Source organism: Babylonia areolata, chromosome 1, assembly GCF_041734735.1.
Source record: "Babylonia areolata isolate BAREFJ2019XMU chromosome 1, ASM4173473v1, whole genome shotgun sequence".
In the NCBI taxonomy this organism is placed as follows: domain Eukaryota; kingdom Metazoa; phylum Mollusca; class Gastropoda; order Neogastropoda; family Buccinidae; genus Babylonia; species Babylonia areolata.
In genome coordinates, this window is record NC_134876.1 from 39,397,002 (window position 1) to 39,419,192 (window position 22,191).

The following is a 22,191-nucleotide window of genomic DNA, read 5'->3' on the forward strand; positions in this document are numbered from 1 at the left end:
TGTACAACAGGAAATGAAAGAAAGTTGTTCAGAGTAGCTGTCCTTACCGTACGTTTGAGAGTTCGCACATAGTAAGCTACTACTTATCCCAAACATTTACTTTTAAACGCAATAAAGAACACCATGCCGAAAGTGAGGAGAAGTAGAAAACCTCCTCCTGATGGATGGGAACTGATTGAGCCAACAATAGATGAGCTTGATCAGAAAATGCGGGAAGGTAAGTAAATCGTTTTCGGTTTTGGCTTTTTGAGTTTTTCGTATCATAGTGGTAGTAGTAGTCGTGCAGGGTCTGGCAGGTCATTTGCCTAGACCTCTCGGTCTTTTTTTATGTCCCCATCAAATATTCATCTTCATTTATTTCTTTTTACTTTATTTATTCATTTTCTTCTTTTGTTTGTTGTTGTTGGGCGGGATTCGCACGTACGCTTCTGCAAGAACTTTCATTCATCATCTGTATCTGTAGATTAATGTCGCAGAATCCAGATGACTGGCGTTATTAATCATAACCATATCATTGGTATGTCAGGTCAGGGGCATAGCCCTTGCTACTGGTACCATGTAACCCAGTACTACCTGCTGCTTGTGAAGTCTCCCAGCCAGGGACCAGGTGGAGGATGAAACCTTTCCCAACGGCTGTGAAGGCGGAAGAGGATGACCAAAGGGCAGGGGGAGCTCTTATCCTTGGCTGGAAGTCCTAGAGTGCGCAGTTACAGTTGCTATGGCTAGCTTCCTATGGATAAATTTATTTGGAAGCCATAATCCTCCCAATGTTTACCTAATAAATTCGTAAAATTGTTAGTGTTCCTGCAGTGACAATCACAATGTATGAATGTTACTGGGCAGATTATTCCACAAGGTAACAACCCGGTTAAAAAAAATGTGAAAAAAGGTTTGATTTGGTGAATGTTTTCATTAGTTTTTGTGGGCGTCCCCTGGTATGTACTGTCCTTTAGACAAGTATTAGAGTGAAACGATTTTGTGTTGTGCTCTTGTAATGTCCATACTCCATGTAGAAGTTTATAATCATATGTCTCCATCATATCACCCCTTTACCTGTGATATTCAAGGCTTGGAAGTTTCAAACTATTTAGTCTCTCTTTGTCGGACATACTGCCCGTCACTATAATTTGCTTGGTAAACCTGTGAATGAGTATAGGAATATATGGCTGAAGGTGTATGTTTTACATGTGGAAGTAGGTAGTGAGTTTTGGCTGGATGGGATGGAGTGATTTCACAGCGTGGGTCCGGTCAACAGTTTGCCTTTCTCACAATATAATAAAATGGAGCAATGGATTTTATCATAGTTTATAATTTTCTTAAATTAAATAAAAATGGTGGTTCACATAATTTTTTTCAACAGTGGATGGCCCCAAATCAGTCAGACTAACAAAATCAGAAGAGGAAAAAAATAATGATAACAATAATAAGAAGAAGAAGTGCCCCTGAATCAGACAAAACAGCTGGTAAGAATTTTGTTACATTTTGTAGGATTACTCATTCACTTAGCACAACAATTTTTCACACACACACACACACACACACACACACACACACACATATATATATATATATATATATATATATATATATATCTTATATTTTTATAACCTGTACTCATTGCAAGCTCGTTGTATTCCAATGGTTAAGGGTTACTTTATATCACATTCATTACTGATAAAATCAGCATAACCAACAATAAGAGTATTTCCATTATCACTGATATTTTAAAATAGATTACAACTACAGAATGTATACTCCAGCAGATGTAGCAGCAATGTAACATTTATCACCAAATTATCACAAAAATTATGATGAGGTCTTCACATACTGACATAGCCACATATTCAGTGACAATCACTCTGAACATCTAGTTCATAACACACACACACACACACACACACATATAATGGAATCAAAATTATGTCCAATTTGATCTAGTAATTTAATTTTTTTCAAATACCAAAAAGACTCTACTTTGACCCAAGCAAACTATCTGATGTTTGTTCCATAACTGTATAACAGAATAGATTTTCTGTGCAACAGAAAAAGTGTTTCTGTCATTGTATCAACACACACACTACTCAAGATTAACAGTTTCCAGTCAAGTTAATCTCCATAAATGATACACTCAACTGAGTGAGAATTTCTTGTGACCTATCATATTAATTAATTCATAACCAAATATTTATAATTACTCCTATAATGACAAAATAAAATATAATGCCAGTGACAATCAAATAATAACAATAAAAACAATCTGAATATGTTCCCATGAACTTGTCATTTAACACTGGCTTTGGAAACTGAGTTTCTTTTAACGGTATTAGCAAGTTTCCATAATGCTTTACAGGTAACATTATTCTAATGCACCAGTCACTGTGGCGAAGTGGTTAGTGTCACAGACTGACGGCTGGGAGGATGTGGGTTCGAATCCCAGCGGAGGTGGGTTTTTTGGCCTGTGGCCGGCTCCTACCCAGAGTTGAGTGTGCTGTGGGCTTAAATGGGGAGACTGGGACCACACAGTTGAGTGTCATCCACTTCGAGGATGCGTCTTTGGGTGTGTTGCTCTAATTACCTGACCAACACTGCAAGTGTCTGTATCTCTCAGGCCTGGTTAATGTTTGGATATCATTATGACAGGAAGCATAGTGTACAGCCTTGTCACGCAGTCCCAAACCAAAATGGACCTCCATAGCAACATCATCATCATCCTCCATCATCATGAATATAAACAAAACGGTCTCAGAGTTTGTGACCTTTCATGCCCTGCTCTCATGGTAACCTCAGTTTCGATATCCCTCCACTTCTGTGCTTGGGGTGAGTCCTGTCAATGTCTTCAGTGTTGGCAGATTCATGGGGGGTTGTTGTTTGAGGGACGTGTTGACAGTCTCCACTCTGGGAGGGACGCTCACTCAGTCTGGCTCCGCGACTAAGCCATTATTGTCATTAGTAGGCGGCTTAGTAGGTGGTGTCCTAAGTACGTTGAATCAGAACAGGCACCACTGAACACCATTGAAGTGACTCAGCAGTAGTGCAGGGTCTCCTCTGGTGTGTGGCCTCCTGACAGTCTAACATCGATGGTCCCCTATGGACTGCTGATGCTGGAACTGTGACGGACGAACCCGGGTGTGGCTGTGTATGGGGGAATCTAAATGAGCAGCGTGGGAGTAATGCCACCGAAATGGTGCAGATGATGGGGTAGCAAAAAAATTTTTTTCAATTTAAAAAACAACAACAAAAAACAATCTTGCGATAGATAACCACAACCAAAATAAAATACAAAAATTATTTATCATTCCTAATATACATCACCATCAGTATCCTTATACAAGGTTCATAGGGTCCTTTCAAGTCCTTTTAAGTCCTTAGGAATTGGATTTTGGTCAAAAGGCCTTTTAAGTGCTTTGATTCAGCAAGTTGGTCCTTTTAACTCATCAGGAGGTCCTTTTAATTTTTGAAAGGTACTGTTAAGTCCTGTTTTATGAAGAGAAAGAGACTTGAGAACGAAACTGAAACACCTTCGACACCAAAACCGCAAGTTGCAAAGCGCGTTGAAAGATGCCGACGCGATCGTCTGAAACTCAGTACTTACTGTAGGAGGATACAGCCTATAGGCCTAGGCCCTAACAGTAGTACGCTTTCTGCTCGGTGGCAGACGCGAAGCGTGGTACAGTGGCTGTGAGTCACGCCTGCTGCTGCTGCTTTGCTTAGGCCTAGCCTACAGTGACGTGAATTGCAAAGACTAAATACGACAGTCAAATGGGATTAGCTGTTCTTCCGTTTATGAGAGGTAAGTGTCTGCTGTTCTGCATGTCAAATAGATTGGGGTGTACTGTAAAGTCATGTCGGCAAAGGTCCTTTTAAACTGATTTGAGGTCCTTATAAAGTCCTTTAAAGGTCCTTTTTTGGCTTCATGCCCACCACCTGGGAACCCTGTTATATTGACATGCATACCAAGTTCTACAACTCATTTTTTCCATATCATTAGTATTATGCATTTCCACCAGCTTAAAATAATAATATTCAAAATAATGCCTTGAATATTTTCAATTATTGAAACTCTGATACAATAATACACTGAATTCTGCAACACATAATTCATTAATTAAATGTATTGCCACCTACTGAAATCATTTTGTCTTTTTCATGGCTGTGCTATGGCTTAATGATCGATCGTTTCCATTCATGAACTCAGAAAAAGTTATTATGAATCGCATGGATCATGTCTAGATATAGTTTACTTGTCTAGTGATCGGCGATGTTCTTATCGTTCTATAGTCGAAAAATGTAATCTTCCATGATATTAACAAAACTAAATTTTACCTTCATTAGAGATGCTGAGCTGGCAAGGTCGCCAGGCTGTGGTTGCAATGCAGAGCGTGAAGTCTCCTAGTAACTTAAGTCACAGGATTAAATTTAAATAAATGAACCAAGGCCGTGACCTTAGACACATTCATCCTCGGACAGATGCTAGGTACAGGTTTCAAATAATTGTTTAAAAGTTTTCATAGCCATCTATATATTATTTTTCAACACATTGTAACAGTCCACAAAAATGGACTAAATACATGTAAATTTATGCATTCTTTTCGGACTGGTTACATCTGCGCTAACTTGACTAGTGTATTTATGATTAATTTATGAATTATTATACTAGTTTTCTTGAAGCAGAATTTGCTTTTCTTTATAATTCATTCCACAGTAAGCGTTTGTGTCATCAGCAAATATTTTTACAAAACACTCCAGCACATTTGGCATATCATTAATAAAGTAAATGAGTAATGTCGGCCCCAAAACACTTCCCTGAGTGAGGAACACCACTGGTTGCACTTGATGTGTCTGACCTTTCATCTGAAATGCTTACATACTGGCTTCTGTTATACATGTACAAAGTCTTCTATCCAACTAAGTAAGCTACCTCTAATACCATAGCCGTTCATTATGTGTATTAGTCATTTATGTCATTGTGGAACCTTTTCAAAGGCCTTTTGAACAAATTGAAGGTCTGGGTATTCAATGTCCATAGATATATAACATATTTGTTTCTCATAATCACCCGGTCTTGAATAGTATTTGATATAGAATAGTGTAGCACAAGACCTTCCAGATGTAAATCCATACTGGTAATTCAATAAAAGATCCTCAGTTACATGTTTATTGAGCCTAACTCTGATAATACCTTCACAGGCTTTACATACCAGTTACCACACATGTAATGTAAGACTAACTGGTTTGTAGAAGTAGAACTTTATTTGGTTCATTCTAGGTTTAACCTTTGCTGGTTTTCAGCTGAATGGTACCTTCCCTTCCTTTAAACTTTTATTAAATAAGAATTTGGCACTCGTATTAGTGGTAGACTATTATTTACTGGTAGTTCCTAGTCACGACTTTGCACACAGGTGGCTGTGGGGTGATGGTTGTCCGCCGTAGACTGGGGCAGATGCGGCGCCCGTATCCTCCCAGTGTCAGAGCAGCCCTTTTTAGGAACAGCACTGCTCTCCCCACATGGGGAAGGAGAGATAAAAGGATCCCAAAACAAAGCCTGCCTTGCCTCGTACCTAGTAGGAAACCGCACCTACTTGGACATCCAACACTAGCGGTCGAAAACAACAGAAGAATGTCATGCCTTGACTCTGGGTGCCTGGAATGTTCGCACCCTTTTAGACAGAGACGACAGACCAGAAAGGTGCACAGCGCTCATTGCTAGAATGCTTGATAGCTACCAGGTGGACATAGCAACACTGATATGGATGGTAGGGGTTTGCAGCCCTGTTTCAGGCATGTGTGGGTGGTAACAATCAGACCTAGAGTAGCGTCTGTTCGAGTGGGAAAATCCACAAGCTGCTCCATGCCACTGTCTGCTACAAAATCAAGGTACTCTGCTACCAAGTCAAGGTACTCTCGATTTGTGCGCTCTGGGTACTGGCATCCTCTGACACTTGTGTCCCTCCATCTTATGTCTGGCAGATTGTAGTCACCCCATATGATGGCCTTGGTTTTAAGGTTGACAAATTCTTTTGTAGCTGCCTTATTAATTGGAGTGATCCCAGATGACCAGAATACTGTGGAAGACAATAGACCCATGACAATTACAGACCTGTCAGTTTTACTTTGTATGGTAAGTACAAGATATGTTACAATAAAATGTTTCTCTAGATGAGTATACACATATTTATATCCATCATACCATGAATACCCTTTTTTTTTAGTTACTTTGGTTTTCAGGAGTGTCAGTATTTTAGATTTGGTTACTTTATGGTATTGTCCCACAGCTGAGACTGAACCACATGAAGGCAAGCGTAAAGTAGAAGCCTTGTGGCCCATCTTCCGTCTACACCACCAGAAATCTCGTTACATCTATGACCTGTTCTATCGACGCAAGGCTATCAGCAGAGGTATGGTGTTTCTGAACAACTTGCTTATGTTAATTTAGATGAAATTACAATATTGGTTAAGAACCCAGTTTTTTGTTATTGTTGTTGTTGTTGTTTTTAATTCATTAATGTTTATTGATTTTTGGTTGGTTGTTATGAGAACTTATACTGGGACCAGTGGGAGGATCAGTATATTTATAAGGGTGTTTCCAACTTTGATTTTCAAAGCTCATGTAAGTTTGAATAATGAAAGGGTATTTAGGGAACAGTATTTTACCTTGTATCCAGATATGCAGATATGTTTATTTATTTATTATTTTTTTTAAGTCAAAAAGGAGGAGACTATTTCAGGTCACATATGAATGCCTTGAATCGGTCAGGGTGTGAATGAGTGTTGCGATTGTTATCCCTCTAGTTCATGATACTTGATAGTAACATGAATTGCTTTCATGTAAACATACACATACACACACAGAGACAAACACACACACAAACACACACACACACACACACACACACACACACACACTGTGACATACGATGTTACACCTCCAGTCTAATACTTGATAGTCACATGAATTGCTTTGATGTGAATATGCATGTATGCGGTGCACACACACACGAGAGCGCGAGCGCGCGCACGCACACACACACACACACACACACACACACACACACACACGGAGCTGCTGTGTCCAAGTAGTTAGCCTTTTCATGGCATAGATCTGTCAGAAGACATGAATTATCATATTGCTAATTTTCTCTCAGGAGAACGTCAGGATTCAATTTCTGTGGCATTTACATGCTATTAAGTATATATTTTATTTGCTTTCTTTTTAAGAACAACCAGAATAAAATGCTAAGATAGCAAAAGCATTTTCTCTAAAGGAAGATTTTACATTAACTTTTTAATTTTATCCTAAATGTATATATGGATTATACACCACTGTGGAATAGGTCAAATCTAATAAATTTCAGCATGTGACTTCAGCCTCTCAGTGTACTTGGATGAGTTATGTGTCTTCAGCCATATTTTATGCAATATCAGTGCTATAACATTTCTGAATTGTTTTTGTTCATTACTTGTTATTGTTAAACGGTTTCAATTTTCAGAACTTTATGAGTACTGCCTGAAGGAGAACATTGCAGACAAAAACCTGATAGCAAAATGGAAAAAGCAGGGCTATGAGAACTTGTGCTGCCTCCGATGCATCCAGACTCGTGACACCAACTTCAGCACAAACTGCATCTGCAGAGTGCCAAAAGCAAAGTTGGAGACAGTGAGTACACTTGCTTCAGTAACATTGCTTTCTGCCAAATGTCCTTATCATGCATGCTTTTTCTTACAGATGGAGGTTTAGTACATAGTGCTTAAATAACAACAACAACCTTAAATGACATGAAAACAAAAAAGTAGTACCGATACTTAGTTTTGTTTTCATTCGTTTTTGTGTGTGTATGTGTGGGAGCCTTTTTTGTTGTTGTTGTTGCTCTGCCTGGAGTAGAAAAAAAAAAGGAAGCAGTGGAAAGTTAGGATAGCTGAAATGTGGCTTAAACACATGCAGTGTATATGTAGGCACCATGGTTGTCAGTCAGGTATTCACCAGTGATTGGGGATTGAAGCCCCATTTTGGCATGGTGTTGTGACTTTAAGAAAGGTATTTAAATGTGATTTTCCTCAGAATAGGTACTTGACATCCCCAAGCAATTGGGGAAGGATAAAACAGGAGAGGATTGGGCCGCACCTTCCAGTGTGGAGCCCTAGAAACAGTGGATATGATTTCACTGCTCTGATGGCTGTGAAAAGCTGTGGGACAATTAGCCTTTACCTTATGTTCGTGTTGGGGGGAAAAGAGGAATGCTCAGGCGTCAGTCCGCAGGTCTGGCAACGTCAAAGGATTGGTCTACCGTGGTTTCAGCTCAGGCAGCCACAGATTCAATTTTTGTTATTCTCAAGTGCTATTCTTAAATGGTTTGTTTTGTTTTTGCAAATATGTGGTATTCTTAAGCAACTCATTCTGTTTTTGCGCACTTCCTGCAAACAAGTGTCAGCACCATCTTCATCAGTATTTAATCACTATCAAGTATTATGTCTTCCATCATCCACCAGGGTCTGGGCAGCCCCTGGACACCTGCTTTTAGAGGCTGTGGGCTACTCTGATGCCTGAATACTGGATAAATGCTTTTGGTCTCAAAGACAGTAATTTTCCGATGGGAAGAAAATTTTTTGAAAGCATTGGAAGCTGGTAGTGGTGTGATGGATGAACAAATCTATGTGGAAAAGGTTTTGAAAAGGTGCAGGAAGCAGCCTTTACATGTGGAGAATGGGTGTACTTTGTATGAATGTGTGTGTGCGACAGTTTTAGAGAGAGAGAGAAATGTGTGTGTGTTTGTATTTTATTATTTTTCTCTTTTGTCACAACAGATTTCTCTTTGTGAAATTTGGGCTGCTCTCCCCAGGGTGACACGCGGTCACTACACTGAGAGCACCACGCAATTTTGTATTTTTTCCTGTCTGCAATTTTATTCATTTTCCTTCTAGAATTTTTCCAGAGACAACCCTTTAGCACATGTGCTAAATGCATGCTGCACACAGGACCTCGGTTTGTTGTCTCATCTGAATGAATAACGTCCAGACCACTAACAACGTCTAGTGGAGGGTAGAAAATACCGCCACTGGGATTCAAATCAGTGCGCTCAAATTCTCTCACTTCCTAGGCGGATGCATTACCACTAAGCTAACACTCCATGTGTGCATGGATGTGTGTGGAGTGTGAATAGAGAATCTTTGACAAAGCACATGGCACAATGACTTGGTTATTCTTTTAACTCTTTCGTTCCTATTTTACTATGAACCATTACTCCCCCTTGTTCTGAGATCCCTACCATTCGCATATTCCCTTCATTCCTGGATTTAGAGAAGAGAAAGAAAGTATGAAGCAGGGTACTTATTTTGGAGGCTTACGGTAACGCGGCTCATTACAGTACACTAAGATTGTCATATACTGTTGTGTTCAGAATTGATGTGAGAAGTTGTCTGAGACCCTGTTGACACTATAGGGTGATATCTCTGGTGACACTCAGGTGTAACACAGGTGACTTTGGGGTCAAACACAATGCATACAACTACGTACTACATGCAGGACAGTGTTTTGCTTGCAGAGTATGCACATCATGCAGGTACTTACCAAGTAGTGCCTCGCATGTATCTCAGTGCCACACTGCTAGTCATATCCATGAAAAACTGTCACAATTGTCACTACTATTGTCCTTATCACATGAATGATTTGAACTTTGTCTAAAAGAGAATATTATATGCCTTTCACTACACTAGCAGTCACTGAGCCAGAATCAGTTCATTATCTACACAATTCTTGAACAAAAACTATTCAGAAACGATACTGTCTCTAAATACGCATGTCCATGTCACAATCATCACGTAATATGCCACACAAAGGTGACATGTGTGTGATATACCTTGAAGCAGTCATGCCAGTTACTGCACAAGTATACACAACAATTTTTTACACTTCTTACTTTTTTAACTTTTCATCACCCGCTATCTGTGCTTCTGTAGCAACAGCTAATTGCACTCTCTCCTTGTCATTCATTTGAAACAGATCGAAATCATTATCTGTTAGAGCGTTGTGAAATTCATCATCAGAAAACTGGTCACAATCCGAACTTTCTACACATTCCGTTTTTCTGTGCCCATGTGTCTACACAGCACATCAGCAAGAATGTAGCGGCGCCCACTTTCCCACGGCCTAGGGAGGGGGAAGGGGGTGTCTGGCATCCATTCCACTCATAAACACTGCCCTGCTAGTGACCCGGTCAAGGATAGATGACGCGCACTGATGACGCGACTTGCCGGAAGTTCAAAGCGCTTACCGCGAGAACCGATTTTCCGTGCCGCAGGAAGGAAAGGGGGAATTCTCTGCTGCACGGTTTTCCGGCTTCCAGGAATGAAGGGTAAAAATCCTGTAAACAGGAAAACCGTGCTGCAGGGATGAAAGAGTTAATGCCAGTAGACATCGCCAACTGCAGTCATTACAACACAACCAATCATTACATTATTGTCACTTGATATTTAATTCAGTAGATATTACTGATAGAATATTACTGATAGCCATGTGTAATAATATTTGTATGTCATTATGTATGTGATATAACTTGTGCATCAAATTTTAAATGAAAATTGCATTGGTTTGTGATGTAACTTGTGCATCAAATTTTAAATGAAAATTGCATTGGTTTGTTTCAGTGCAAAATTGAAAACTCATTAAACTAAACCTGTAAAGTGGTCTGCGAATGTTTAAGAATACATCTGATACTTTAAAACATAAAAACAAATGAAAAAAAAATTCAGTACCAGTATATAGATGGAATACTTATGTGATGTTTGTTGCAGGGCAAGATTGTGGAGTGTATTCACTGTGGATGCAGGGGTTGTTCTGGATGAGAGTTCTTTGTGGAACCTGCTTTTTCTCTTCGGGAAATGATTTTCATGATGTATTGAATGGACTCGTCTTATAGTCTGAACACATTTCTTTTGTTTTATTGGAACAGTGCTTTTCATTTCTGACTGAACTTGTTATTGTCTTTTTTAAAATGTCTTTAGAAATAGTATAGTTACCACCAGTCAAAGACAAGAAGCTTGTTTTAGATTTTTCATTTACACATGTTATGCTGTTTTCATTGGTCCAACTGGTGCATAAATATGTCATCACTACCATCAGTACCTTGTAATAAGTTTCTTGACAGGCAGATAATTTCAGTTGTATTACCATTGCAGGGTTTAATGTTGGCAAGCTTTAGGACTTACTTGTGTTTATTTGCGCCAGATGGCACTTACACTAAACTGTAATAGTGAGTGAAAATCTTTCAGCACATTTGCACCAGACCTGGATATTCTTCTGACAACTTTGCATTGATATTCTTCCAAACATGGATTAAAAAAAAAAAAAAAATTTTTTTTCACAGACAAATTTAAAATCTCTAATTTTAACCTAATTGACAGTTGAAATGGTATCAGATGAATGATGTTCCATGTTCTGTACTTCATTTTGTGATCAGCATGTTTCATTTGTGATTAAAAAAAAAAAGTTTCAGGATGAGGATGTAATACAGTATACCTTTTTTCTTAAAAAAAAATAAAATAAAAAAATCTTTTTTTACCTCAGTGCTCATTAAATTACCCACACCTGAGCGAGAGAAAGCATGGCTCAGCTCTGGCAGTGTTCTCTCCCCAATTTCAGCAATGTGCCCGGGTACAAGAGAAAGTGAGACCCAGTGAGTGATTTGATGGAGGCTTTAGAAATTCAAATTATGTTTCTGATAACACCACCTTAAATGTATCTCTTTCTTCCACAAATCCATACTCTGCACATGCAAGCTTACTTTATTCATGCATGCAAACAGCAGAACTTGTTTGTTTTTTGTAATGTACGATTGTTTTTTGCATGTAGATAAATTTGGGAATGACAGATTAAAGTATTCTAAAATTTGAAGAATTTTAATGTTTTTACTTTTATGATGTTTTGTATTTTGATATGTTCAGTCATGACCCTTGCTGTTGACTGAGACCAAACCAAGTGTGTACTGCTGGAAAAGCAAACCTCCCACTGTTCCCCCTCAAGAAAAGCAAAAAATAACAAGATGACAAGCACTGTTTGCAAACAATCTGATTACAAATTCTTTAAACATGCACACACAAATTATCTGAACAAACACACAATAGATAAAATAATGCTTTATTCCATGTTCAGTCACCAATGAAGGAGCACTTCAAATATCAGCAATACTGACACATATGTAGCGCGCAACACAACAAATTCTTTACCACAAGAAATTCAAACCATTCTCCAGACATAAGATAAACTGAACTAAAAGTTTTGCCCTTTCTGTTCAGCCCTTTCCTTTTCAGCTTTCAAAACATGACTTGTTCTTTTTCAGAGAAGACGTGCATTTTTACAATAACCATTTCAGCATGTAAATGAGGGTGATGCAGCAATAACATTATTTTTCTAGCACAGAAATATGTTCTTGTACCAATGCACTTAAGACAGTTTGAATTTGGCCCCAGAATATGAAATATCGTTATTGATCAGTACATTCACATGCAGTAATTACAGGAGACTGTGTTATAACTACCACTAGATTATCTAATTTTACTCATTCAATTACGTAAAAGTATTACGATTTACTAAAATAATAAACACTGGTCAGGTGCCTGATATTAAAAATTTTAAATGTTAAAAGAAAACACCCCAAAATACTGTAACATGCTGAACAGATATTAACTAATCATTTTCAGCAGATAACAATCAACATAAAGTGAACTGGACGATTCTGAGTACTGATAGCTTGTAATTCAATATGTGATGAATAACAGATCAACAGAAGTCCAATCACATGGTGTACCATTGTCAATGCCCATAACCTTTCTTTTGAAGTTACCACATAAACTTGTCCAGAAGAAAACATGTTTTAATTTACCAGCCGCCGTGGCGAAGTGGTTAGCGTCGCGGACTGACGGCTGGGAGGACGCGGGTTCGAATCCCAGCGGAGGTGGGTTTTTCGGCCTGTGGCCGGCTCCTACCTAGAGTTGAGCGTGCTGTGGGCTTAAATGGGGAGACTGGGACCACACAGTCGAGTGTCATCCACTTCAAGGATGCGTCTTTGGGTGTGTTGCTCTAATTACCTGACCAACACTGCAAGTGTCTGTATCTCTCGGGCCTGGTTAACGCCGGGATATCATTATGACAGGAAGCGTAGAGTACAGCCTTGTCACGCAGTCCCAAACCAAAATGGACCTCCATAGCAACATCGTCATCCTCCTCCTCCTTCATCGTCATCAATATAAACAAAATAGTCTCAAAGTCTGTGGCCTTTCATGCCCTGCTCTCATGGTAACCTCAGTTTCAATACCACTCCACTTCCGTGCTTGGGGTGAGTCCTGTCAATGTCATCAGTGTCGGCAGATTCATGGGGGGCTGTTGTTTGAGGGACGTGGTGGCGGTCTCCACTCTGGGAGGGATGCTCACTCAGTCTGGCTCCGCGACTAAGCCATTATTGTCGTTAGTAGGGGGCTTAGTAGGTGGTGTCCTAAGTACGTTAAAACAGAACAGGCACCAATGAACACCATCGAAGTGACTCAGCAGCAGTGCAGGGTCTCCTCTGGTGTGTGGCCTCCTGGTGACCTAACGTCGATGGTTCCCTGTGGACTGCCGACGCTGGGACTGCGACGGACGTGGCCGTGTATGGGGGAATCTAAATGAGCAGCGTGGGAGTAATGCCACTGAAACGGTGCAGATGATGGGGCAGCAAAAAAAACAAAAACAAAAAGCAAATATGTTTTAATTTTTTATTTTGACATGAACACATAATTCCCACATACACTCATGGTCAAACACACACACATTTTATGCAGAAAGAGACGGTATCACACTCTAAAACACTGGCTTGTATATGAAGCATTTCAACAGTTTGGATTGCTCAGCACTGGCTTGCTTTTATAGGATTTAATCAGTTTTGATTGATTTTTTTAAATTACAATGTATTTGTTTTGTTTTAACTTTGTGTCTTATCTCCATTCATTCAACACAGCAAAATATCTAGACACTGATCCTTCCAGTAACTTGGTTCAGGACTGGTAATTTCTGGAGAACAAAAACAAAAAACTCAAGCAGTATAAAACAGTATTTCATAAGGTGTGAGGTGTGCTACCATTACCAAGCTGTACAATCTCTACTCATTTTCAGGTAAAGGAACCAGTAATTTCTCATAATTTGATGTACATTCAACGCCAGTTTAGAAGACAGTAGATAACACTGCAGGATAGTCAAGAAAACCATTTGCAGATACACTGGCTTTGACATACAACTGATAGGAGGAATCTGATGAACAGCTCTGTGCAGCGCCCCAATGACTTTTCAGAGTAAAGGGATGGAAGAAGAAGAAACACCCAGTCATTCATTGAATGTTTTTGTGTGATTCTTTTCAGGTATGATTAGACCATTCACCTTGTAAATGTTAATTATTTTTAGGACACATGATAAAAAAGAAAAAAACCAGTACCATGAATCTTGCCAGGCACAAGTAAAACATAAAAAACCAACCATACCTGTCAAATGTTGATAGCCATTGTAAGTTGACAACAATAATATGATAACTGATATTATTCACTAATCAATTTTGATGTACCTGCCTTATCAAGTTATTGTGCACATATACATAACAAGAGTTAATACCACACACACACATGCACAATTCACATGTGATACTCACTAAACCTAACACAAAAATTACAGAACAGAAAAATGGTCAGTCCAAGGATTTACATTTCAACAGAACATTTTGAATCACACACTGTTCTCAACTTGACCTGTGCCCTCTAACCTTCACTTCTGGACACATTTAACTCTTGACACAGAACTTTGATTCTTCAAAAGGGTTTATGGTCTGGTGATAATAAATCACTGCTTGCACAAAGTTTGATGAAAAACCCACAATCAACATTACTTCAACCTTTTCCTTTAAAAAAAACAACAAACAACTTATGTGCTGTGTTGTGACACTGGACTTTTGAACCCCTGAACATCCCAGTTTTGGCCAGTTGCTCTCATGATAGCGAAGAGAGGATGCACAGTCTTACCTCCATTGTAATTGTACCTTTTTTTCCTCTAAAATATGTCCTGCTGTAAGCTTTGATGCCCTGATCTTGACTTTTGAAAGAAAACACATGGGCATGATTTGATAAAAACTGGACTGAAATGTTGAGATTAGACGCAAGCACTAATGTGTCTGGTAGCTTTCTCTATTTTGCAAAGAGATGACCATGACCTTTGATCTGTCACCCTGTTCCTTGTCATAAAAGGGCTGTTTGTAAATTTCTAACTATAATTTTACCATGTTTGATTGCTCTGCCATTTGTGGTAACTGAGAAAATGCAGACATCGCAGCTTATCTCTCCCTTCCATGCACACACACGCATGGTATACAAACACGCCAAGGTGACTGCACAGACTCACTTAGTTTATGCATTTGAGTCAAAAACAATGCCATACGCTAATGCAGTTTTCAAGTCCAGTCACACTCGCTACTAAACGAGAATATCAAAAACGGAAATCTGTGCACAGTATATGTACAAATCCAATATGAGCATCCCTTACAATACAGAATGAAAACAAAAACATTAAAATGTGTTTAAAAAAATGAATTTGATTCCAAAGCAGCTGAATTACAGTCAGGAAGCTGAAACAAAATACATGTTTAAAACTGACTGATTATAACTATAGGCACTTACACATTTGTGTACAATTTTATTTTGCAAAAATGTCATTATTTTCATTCACACTTTCTTGTGATATAAAATGAGGCACTTCAAGTCATGTTACAAGGCAAATTTTATGATGTGACAGGGAGAAAGAGAGGGTGAAAAGATCGCATCATTTTGTATCTCTATGAGGCATGAGTGAAACTGAAAGACATGACCAAGAATGTGGCATCAGTGAAAGACAAAAACAACAAGACTTGACAGGTTTGAGATCAAAGACAACCACTGATAAGTTAAAGAGACTTAGAAATGATCCACATCATCAAGAAGTTATGAATGGGATTTGTTTTAATGTTGACTTCATTAAACTAATAAAGTCCACTGTGCACCGATACTGCGATGAAGACCAGGTGAGGAAGTATATGGTGGATTTGGTGTGGAAATGCCTTTAAATGGCATGGAAGCTGGGGCAGCAAAACCAAATCACTGCAGCTGCTTGTGCTGACCAGCTCAAGGATGTTTTCATTCCACTCCAATCTTCCAGTGTTCTTGAGCAAAGCGCAGTGCAAAATAAAAGGATGGTGACACAATCTGCCGTGGTTCTTGGTCGGCATCTTTCAAGGAGTAGACTCTCCAATCGAGCGTGACCTCTTTGTTGTCCACCTGTACACTAACCCTGACCTTCCCGTTGGGGAGCAGTTCAGTCTGGAAAGTTAGCGTGGTACTTTTTTTGATGGCTGGCAGCTTGGTTTTCATTTCTTTGCCATCAACAAACACCTCTCCTGCAATGCATACATGCTTGTTCATTACATATGTCAAAATGGTAATTACAGAGTAATTGAATTAATCACACACACACACATACATACACATATATAAAATAGTCTTCTGCAAAATCTGTCCCAGTAATTCTCTCAGTCCTTTCAGTCAGCTCAAACCAAGCAGTGATAGTGAAAAGGTACATTGAAATAATACCTCCTGATTTCAAAGACAGCAGGTCAAATAAACAGGAACAAGACTGAATCACAAACAAGCCATGAGTGCTCACAGCTCAGCCTCTTTCTAGGTCATCCACAAAGCAGGTGTACTGTTAAACTGCAATCAAAGCCAATATGTCCATTTCATTCTTTGGGACTCGGGTCTTATCCCAGATTGCCAAAATGCAAAGCCAGCCTGTCTCCAACACAAGCAAAAAGCAGCTTCTCCAAATCAGGCAACAACATCCATTTTTTCTTTTTTTATATATAGAAGAAATCTCACTCAGTCTCATGCAGTGAAGGTTTTGATGAAAAAAAGAAAAGAGAAAAAAAGGTGGAATTTAACCCCAAGGCTGCCATATGACGAGATAACTCATCTGTGCAACCATATACGCTTTGTTGCCACAATGACAAGATAACTTGTCAGCGACATATTCTGACTTTTCCCTGGTTTGTATTGAGTTCATTGACAAAACTACTGGTAGCTTTAGCTTGGGGAATCTTTCTTGATTCAATTGATAGCTAGAAACCCCATCTATGTCATCAGGCAGACCTTCATTTGAATGGTTTTAAGAATTTGGTCGGATTACTGCCGCAGTGTTTTGCCTGGCTCCTCGCTCGCTCAGCAAAATGTTGGACACTGTGGTCAAGCTATGCTATTGTGGTGCACTAAAACAACCAAAATTGCTGTCTTTAGCTTAGCTGATGCTCAGAAAGAATTATAGTGTCAACTCGAAAAAGAAAACAGAGATGAACTTTTATTAGACGATTCAACAGAAAATACAGGGAGCAAGATACAATGAGCAGTGAGTGATGCGGGCTGTACAGAGCAGATGACAGAAATAATATCAAATTATTTGCAGCACACACTGCCAGCAACATTCTTGGCACTGGGCCAGTGAGGACTGAACACAACTGTACAAGTGTCGGGATACAGGGGTTGAGGAGGAAGCGGGTGGAGCCCGAGGGGGCATGGCCTCCCATATGTCATCACTTAGTCACAATAAATTGTGTATTTGTCTTTTTTCTTTCTATTGTGGTTGTTCTAGTATGCTTTGTGTGTACAGCTATCCATTTGTCCAGAAAATATATCACTGTGCATATACCTGACTAATGTTTGCAATGAACATGTTGAAAATGTGACAAAAAACAAAACACTGATTTCAAAACAACTGCATGTCACTAATAATATACAAAATTGGAAAACATCATGTGTTTTGTATTCTTTATTCATTTACCTGTCAGAAAATATATACTTTTATGGGTTTCTCTCCAATAACAAAGCGCACAGAATTTTTTAAATATATACCTATTGTTTTTTGGTTTTGTTTTTTTTATAAAAACCTTGGCAAAAAGATTTCACTTAAATCTTATTTCCCTGCCAGTCAAAGGATTAACATGAAATGATGTATCCACATTGCATAACAACCTTATCTTGTTTTTTTTTTTTTAGTAGTTCTGATTAGATTTCAATATTCTACTAATTGCAGCCTTCTCTCTTTTTCCCCCCCATAAGTTCAGATTCATTTATTGATTTTTGTTGGCTAAAAAGATACACAGCTGACAGCTGGTATCAATGACTAGAAGTAGAACTAACTCTGCAAAAGCAAAGTTATTTCTTTGCAAAAGCAAAGTTATTTCTTAACAGCACACAGAAACACTTAAGAAAGAAAGAAAAATTACAGACTGGTGATACAGAATCATACTAATAAGTAATGTAGGCCTGGAACAGAGTATGCACCTTCCATTTAACTCACTCAGTACGGCTAGTCCTCTCTTCTCCTCTACACAGACCCCTCGGATGTCCAGTGGGTGTCTGAATGACTCAACCTTTAACTTCCGTCGTCAGAATTGTGGTATTCTTTGTCAACATTCACCTCTTCAGTATAAGAGCCTTCCGCTTGCAATATTTTGATGATGGTAACTGGGGTGAAACGCTGTTAACGTCGTCTCTTTCGCCGTTCGTATGGAGAGAGTTAAAGAGAAATGCCTCTGAAAAGTTGGTAACAATTCTCAACTAACACTGCAAGCTAATGAGTCTGTAACTTGGACAGGCTGATGCTGGGATATATATGACAAGAGGATAAGTGCAGTACAGAACTGTCATGTCTTAACTGGATCTTCATAGCAAAATCAACATCAAATACTAATATTGTAAAAATAATCTTTAAAAATTGTCATATTCTGTGGCCTTTTATGCCCTGCTCTGATGATGCCACACACACACACACACACACATATATATATATATATATATATATATATATTCTATTTCATCCCACTTCTATGTTTATGGTGTCTATGTGTCAAAGCAATTGTCTTCAGTTGTGGGATAAGCTGATGTTCTGCTTATATGTTTAATCGGTTAAATCCCTTTTGTTGCACTGTTCTATGCCTACAGGACGTATCTCTCAAGTTCATAAGCAAGTCAAGGTTGATATTTGAAGGGAAATAACCTACTTTGTTTCTCCCCAACTTCCAGAAAGTCTGAAGATTGTTTACATCCCTTGCACTTGTACAGTCTGCACTGAATGACTCACAGGCAGTAGGAAATTCCTAAATCATATGTGTACATGCTTGGTCAAAATAGTGCTGCCTAGCAAAGATCGATCTTGGCTCATTTTTCAAAGGTTTATAGCCTCAAAAGTAGTCCAGATCTGGGAGATCTGGACAGTGGGGAAGAAAGAAAGCCTGTGGAGTGTGGTGAGGGTGATGATTCAGGTGCAGATTTGGATTATGATGATAACAGTCACAACCCTTCTACTAGGTAAAATGAAAAACACTCCTCTCCCTACAACATTTTCGGTGCAGGAACTCCCTCAAAAGTTTTCTGACTTCTTCACCGGCAAAATATCATGTATTCGTGAGAAGCTTGACTCTGTTGTGTCTCCTTCTTCACCCGTTCAAGAACGCGTGTACAGTGGTCCTGTTTTACATTGTTTCCAACCGGTTACTGAAGATTTTGTGAAGAAAGTGTGTCTGAGCGCTTGTCCGAAATCCTGTGAGCTTGACCCTGTCCCGTCTTCTTTGTTGGTTGAATGTATTGATGTTCTACTGCCACATATTACTCATGTCATCAATTCTTCCTTACTGTCTGGTTGTTTCCCTGAAAGCTTCAAATCTGCTGTTGTACGTCCACTCATCAAGAAACCATCTTTGGATCATAATTGTTTGAAAAATTATCGACCTGTCTCTAATCTGTCATTTTTATCAAAACTGCTAGAAAAGATCATATTGTCTCAGCTCTTAGCTCATCTGGAACAGAATGGTTTACTTAATTCCCACCAGTCAGCTTATAGACGTGGTCATAGTTGCGAAACAGCCCTTCTTAGAATAGTGAATGATTTGCTTTCGGGATTTGATGAGGATAAGATATCTCGCTCTCTTAGACTTGTCAGCAGCTTTTGACACTATCGACCACTCTATCCTCTTGAACAGACTTAAAACTTCCTTTGGTATTCGTGACACTGCACTAGCATGAATCACGTCTTACCTGTCAGATTGTACACAGAAAGTGTGTGTAAATGGTAGATACTCTAGAGTATCTGCCTTGAAATATGGTGTCCCACAAGGGTCCATCCTAGGTCCTGTTCCTTTTTGTGCTGTATGCGGCTCCTGTGTCGGATGTCATCTGTCATCATGCGATGTCGCATGAGAGCTTTGCTGATGACACATAACTTTATCAGTCAGCTTCCATAGCTGAATTTGATGCACTGGTGACTCAAACACAGGAGTGCATTGCTGGCCTAAAGGACTGGATGACTCAATAAGCTGCAATTAAATGATGATAAGACTGAATTTATGATAACCTGTCCAAAGAAGTTTCGTCAACATCCTTCCTTTCCTGACTCTGTTCTGATCAATAGCACACCTGTTTCACTTTCTCCCTCTGTTCGCAGTCTTGGTGTAATCCTGGACCAGTCTCTTTCCTTCCAACAGCACATTTCGAATATCTGTAAAGTTGCCTATTTGGAACTGCGTAGAATCAGCTCTATCCGCCACTATCTCTCAACCGATGCAACCAAGACACTTGTATGCTCTCTGGTTCTCTCAAGATTGGATTACTGCAACTCTCTTTTGGCCGGCCTTCCCAAATATCTGTTAGACAGACTCCAACGAATTCAGAATAACGCTGCCAGACTCATTTGCAGAGCTTCTAAATTTGACCATGTTTCTCCTCTCCTTCAGTCTCTCCACTGGTTGCCTGTTTCTGATCGAATAGACTATAAGTTATCCACTCTGACCTTTTCTGCAGTCAACGGATCTGGCCCCAAGTATCTTTCTGAACTCATCCATATCTATACCCCGTCTCGCCAGCTCCATTCTTCCTCTGATACTCGACTTCTCAGGATATCTCACGTCAGAAGTAAGACCTATGGACACAGATCGTTTTCTTTTCAATCGCCAAAGACGTGGTACAAACTCCCTGATAACCTCCGTCATTCTGATTCCCTCACATCTTTTAAATCTCATCTCAAAACTCACCTTTTCCCTCAGCAATAAGTTCAATTGTGGCAGGTCCACTTCCTTTTCGTTAGGTGTGCTTGACTATGTGTGTATACATATGTATGTGTACATAAGTACATGCATGTATATGAATGTGTATTGTGTGTGCGCGTGTTTATGTAAGTTTGTGCCTGCCTATGTGTGTGTATGTGTTAGGGTAGCTGTTAGATACACATGTATGTTAAAATGTATGTATGCAGTGTGCGTGCGTGCGTGCGTGTGTGGTCACATTTTGGTGTGTGTATGTAACAAAGATATAATGTTTTATGTTAACAAAAGCGTTTTGTGAAGCACCTAGAGCAGATTTCTGGATAGTGTGCTATATAAGTATCCATTATTATTATTATTATTAACCCACTTAGTGACACCAGAGTGAAAGTGACAGTGATTAAGTTTTGTGCCTGAGACTGATTAGTCTGTGTCTGTAGCAGGTCAGGAGTAAAATGACAATGAACATGAACCAGTTTGAAGCACAAGCACTGTCACTTCATATATAGCTGGAAAGGGATGAGGAGAGGGGTGGTGAGTCAGGCTCACCATGTGCATGGGAGGGAGAGTGGAGGGTTGTATCTTATTGGCTGGGTTCCAACACACATCTAGCTGGCCAGTTTCTTTTTCATTAAGCTCTGATGTAATACTGGGCCACAAACACCTAATGAAAACAAATTTGACAGGAAATCCTTGAATTACTTGTGATGCAGAGAATTTCTAACCACCAGATTTCAGGGAAATTTTCTTTGACTCAGATTTAAAACCACAATAACAACAGTTACATAAAATGGAATAATAACAACTTTACAATCTACTTAAAGTACAATGTATGAGCAATCATCATGCAACATTTCAAGGAGACACCTTTACATTTGAGGAAGTAGTGCATACATTTTTTAACTTTGGTGGAAATCCAGAATTTTGCTTGGCACACAGGGATGACAAAATTGTTAAAATGTTTGGCAGGCAAGGGGTTAATCAGTTATACCTCAATGACTGCCAGTGAAGAATTTCAGCAGCAATGCATTTAGGCCACCCAAGATTAGTTTCATGGAAACATTTAGCT

At 39.2% G+C, this 22,191-nt stretch overlaps 2 protein-coding genes across 2 annotated transcripts in view; one reads left to right on the forward strand and one right to left on the reverse strand.

The window, feature by feature from the left end:
• Positions 1-22: 22 nt before the first annotated feature.
• LOC143282812 (protein BUD31 homolog) lies at positions 23-11,887 on the forward strand. Its single transcript, XM_076588603.1, has 4 exons — positions 23-217; positions 6,273-6,395; positions 7,488-7,654; positions 10,786-11,887. The coding sequence occupies exons 1-4, from the start codon at positions 124-126 to the stop codon at positions 10,834-10,836; spliced, it is 435 nt and encodes a 144-aa protein (XP_076444718.1). The 5' UTR covers positions 23-123; the 3' UTR covers positions 10,837-11,887.
• LOC143282805 (cytokine receptor-like factor 3) overlaps positions 11,525-22,191 on the reverse strand; it is a 35,073-nt gene continuing 24,406 nt past the window's right edge. The window contains exon 8 of the mRNA XM_076588591.1: positions 11,525-16,433. Coding sequence (XP_076444706.1) covers positions 16,174-16,433 — 260 coding nt within the window. The 3' untranslated portion in view covers positions 11,525-16,173. The remainder of the gene's footprint in view (positions 16,434-22,191) is intronic.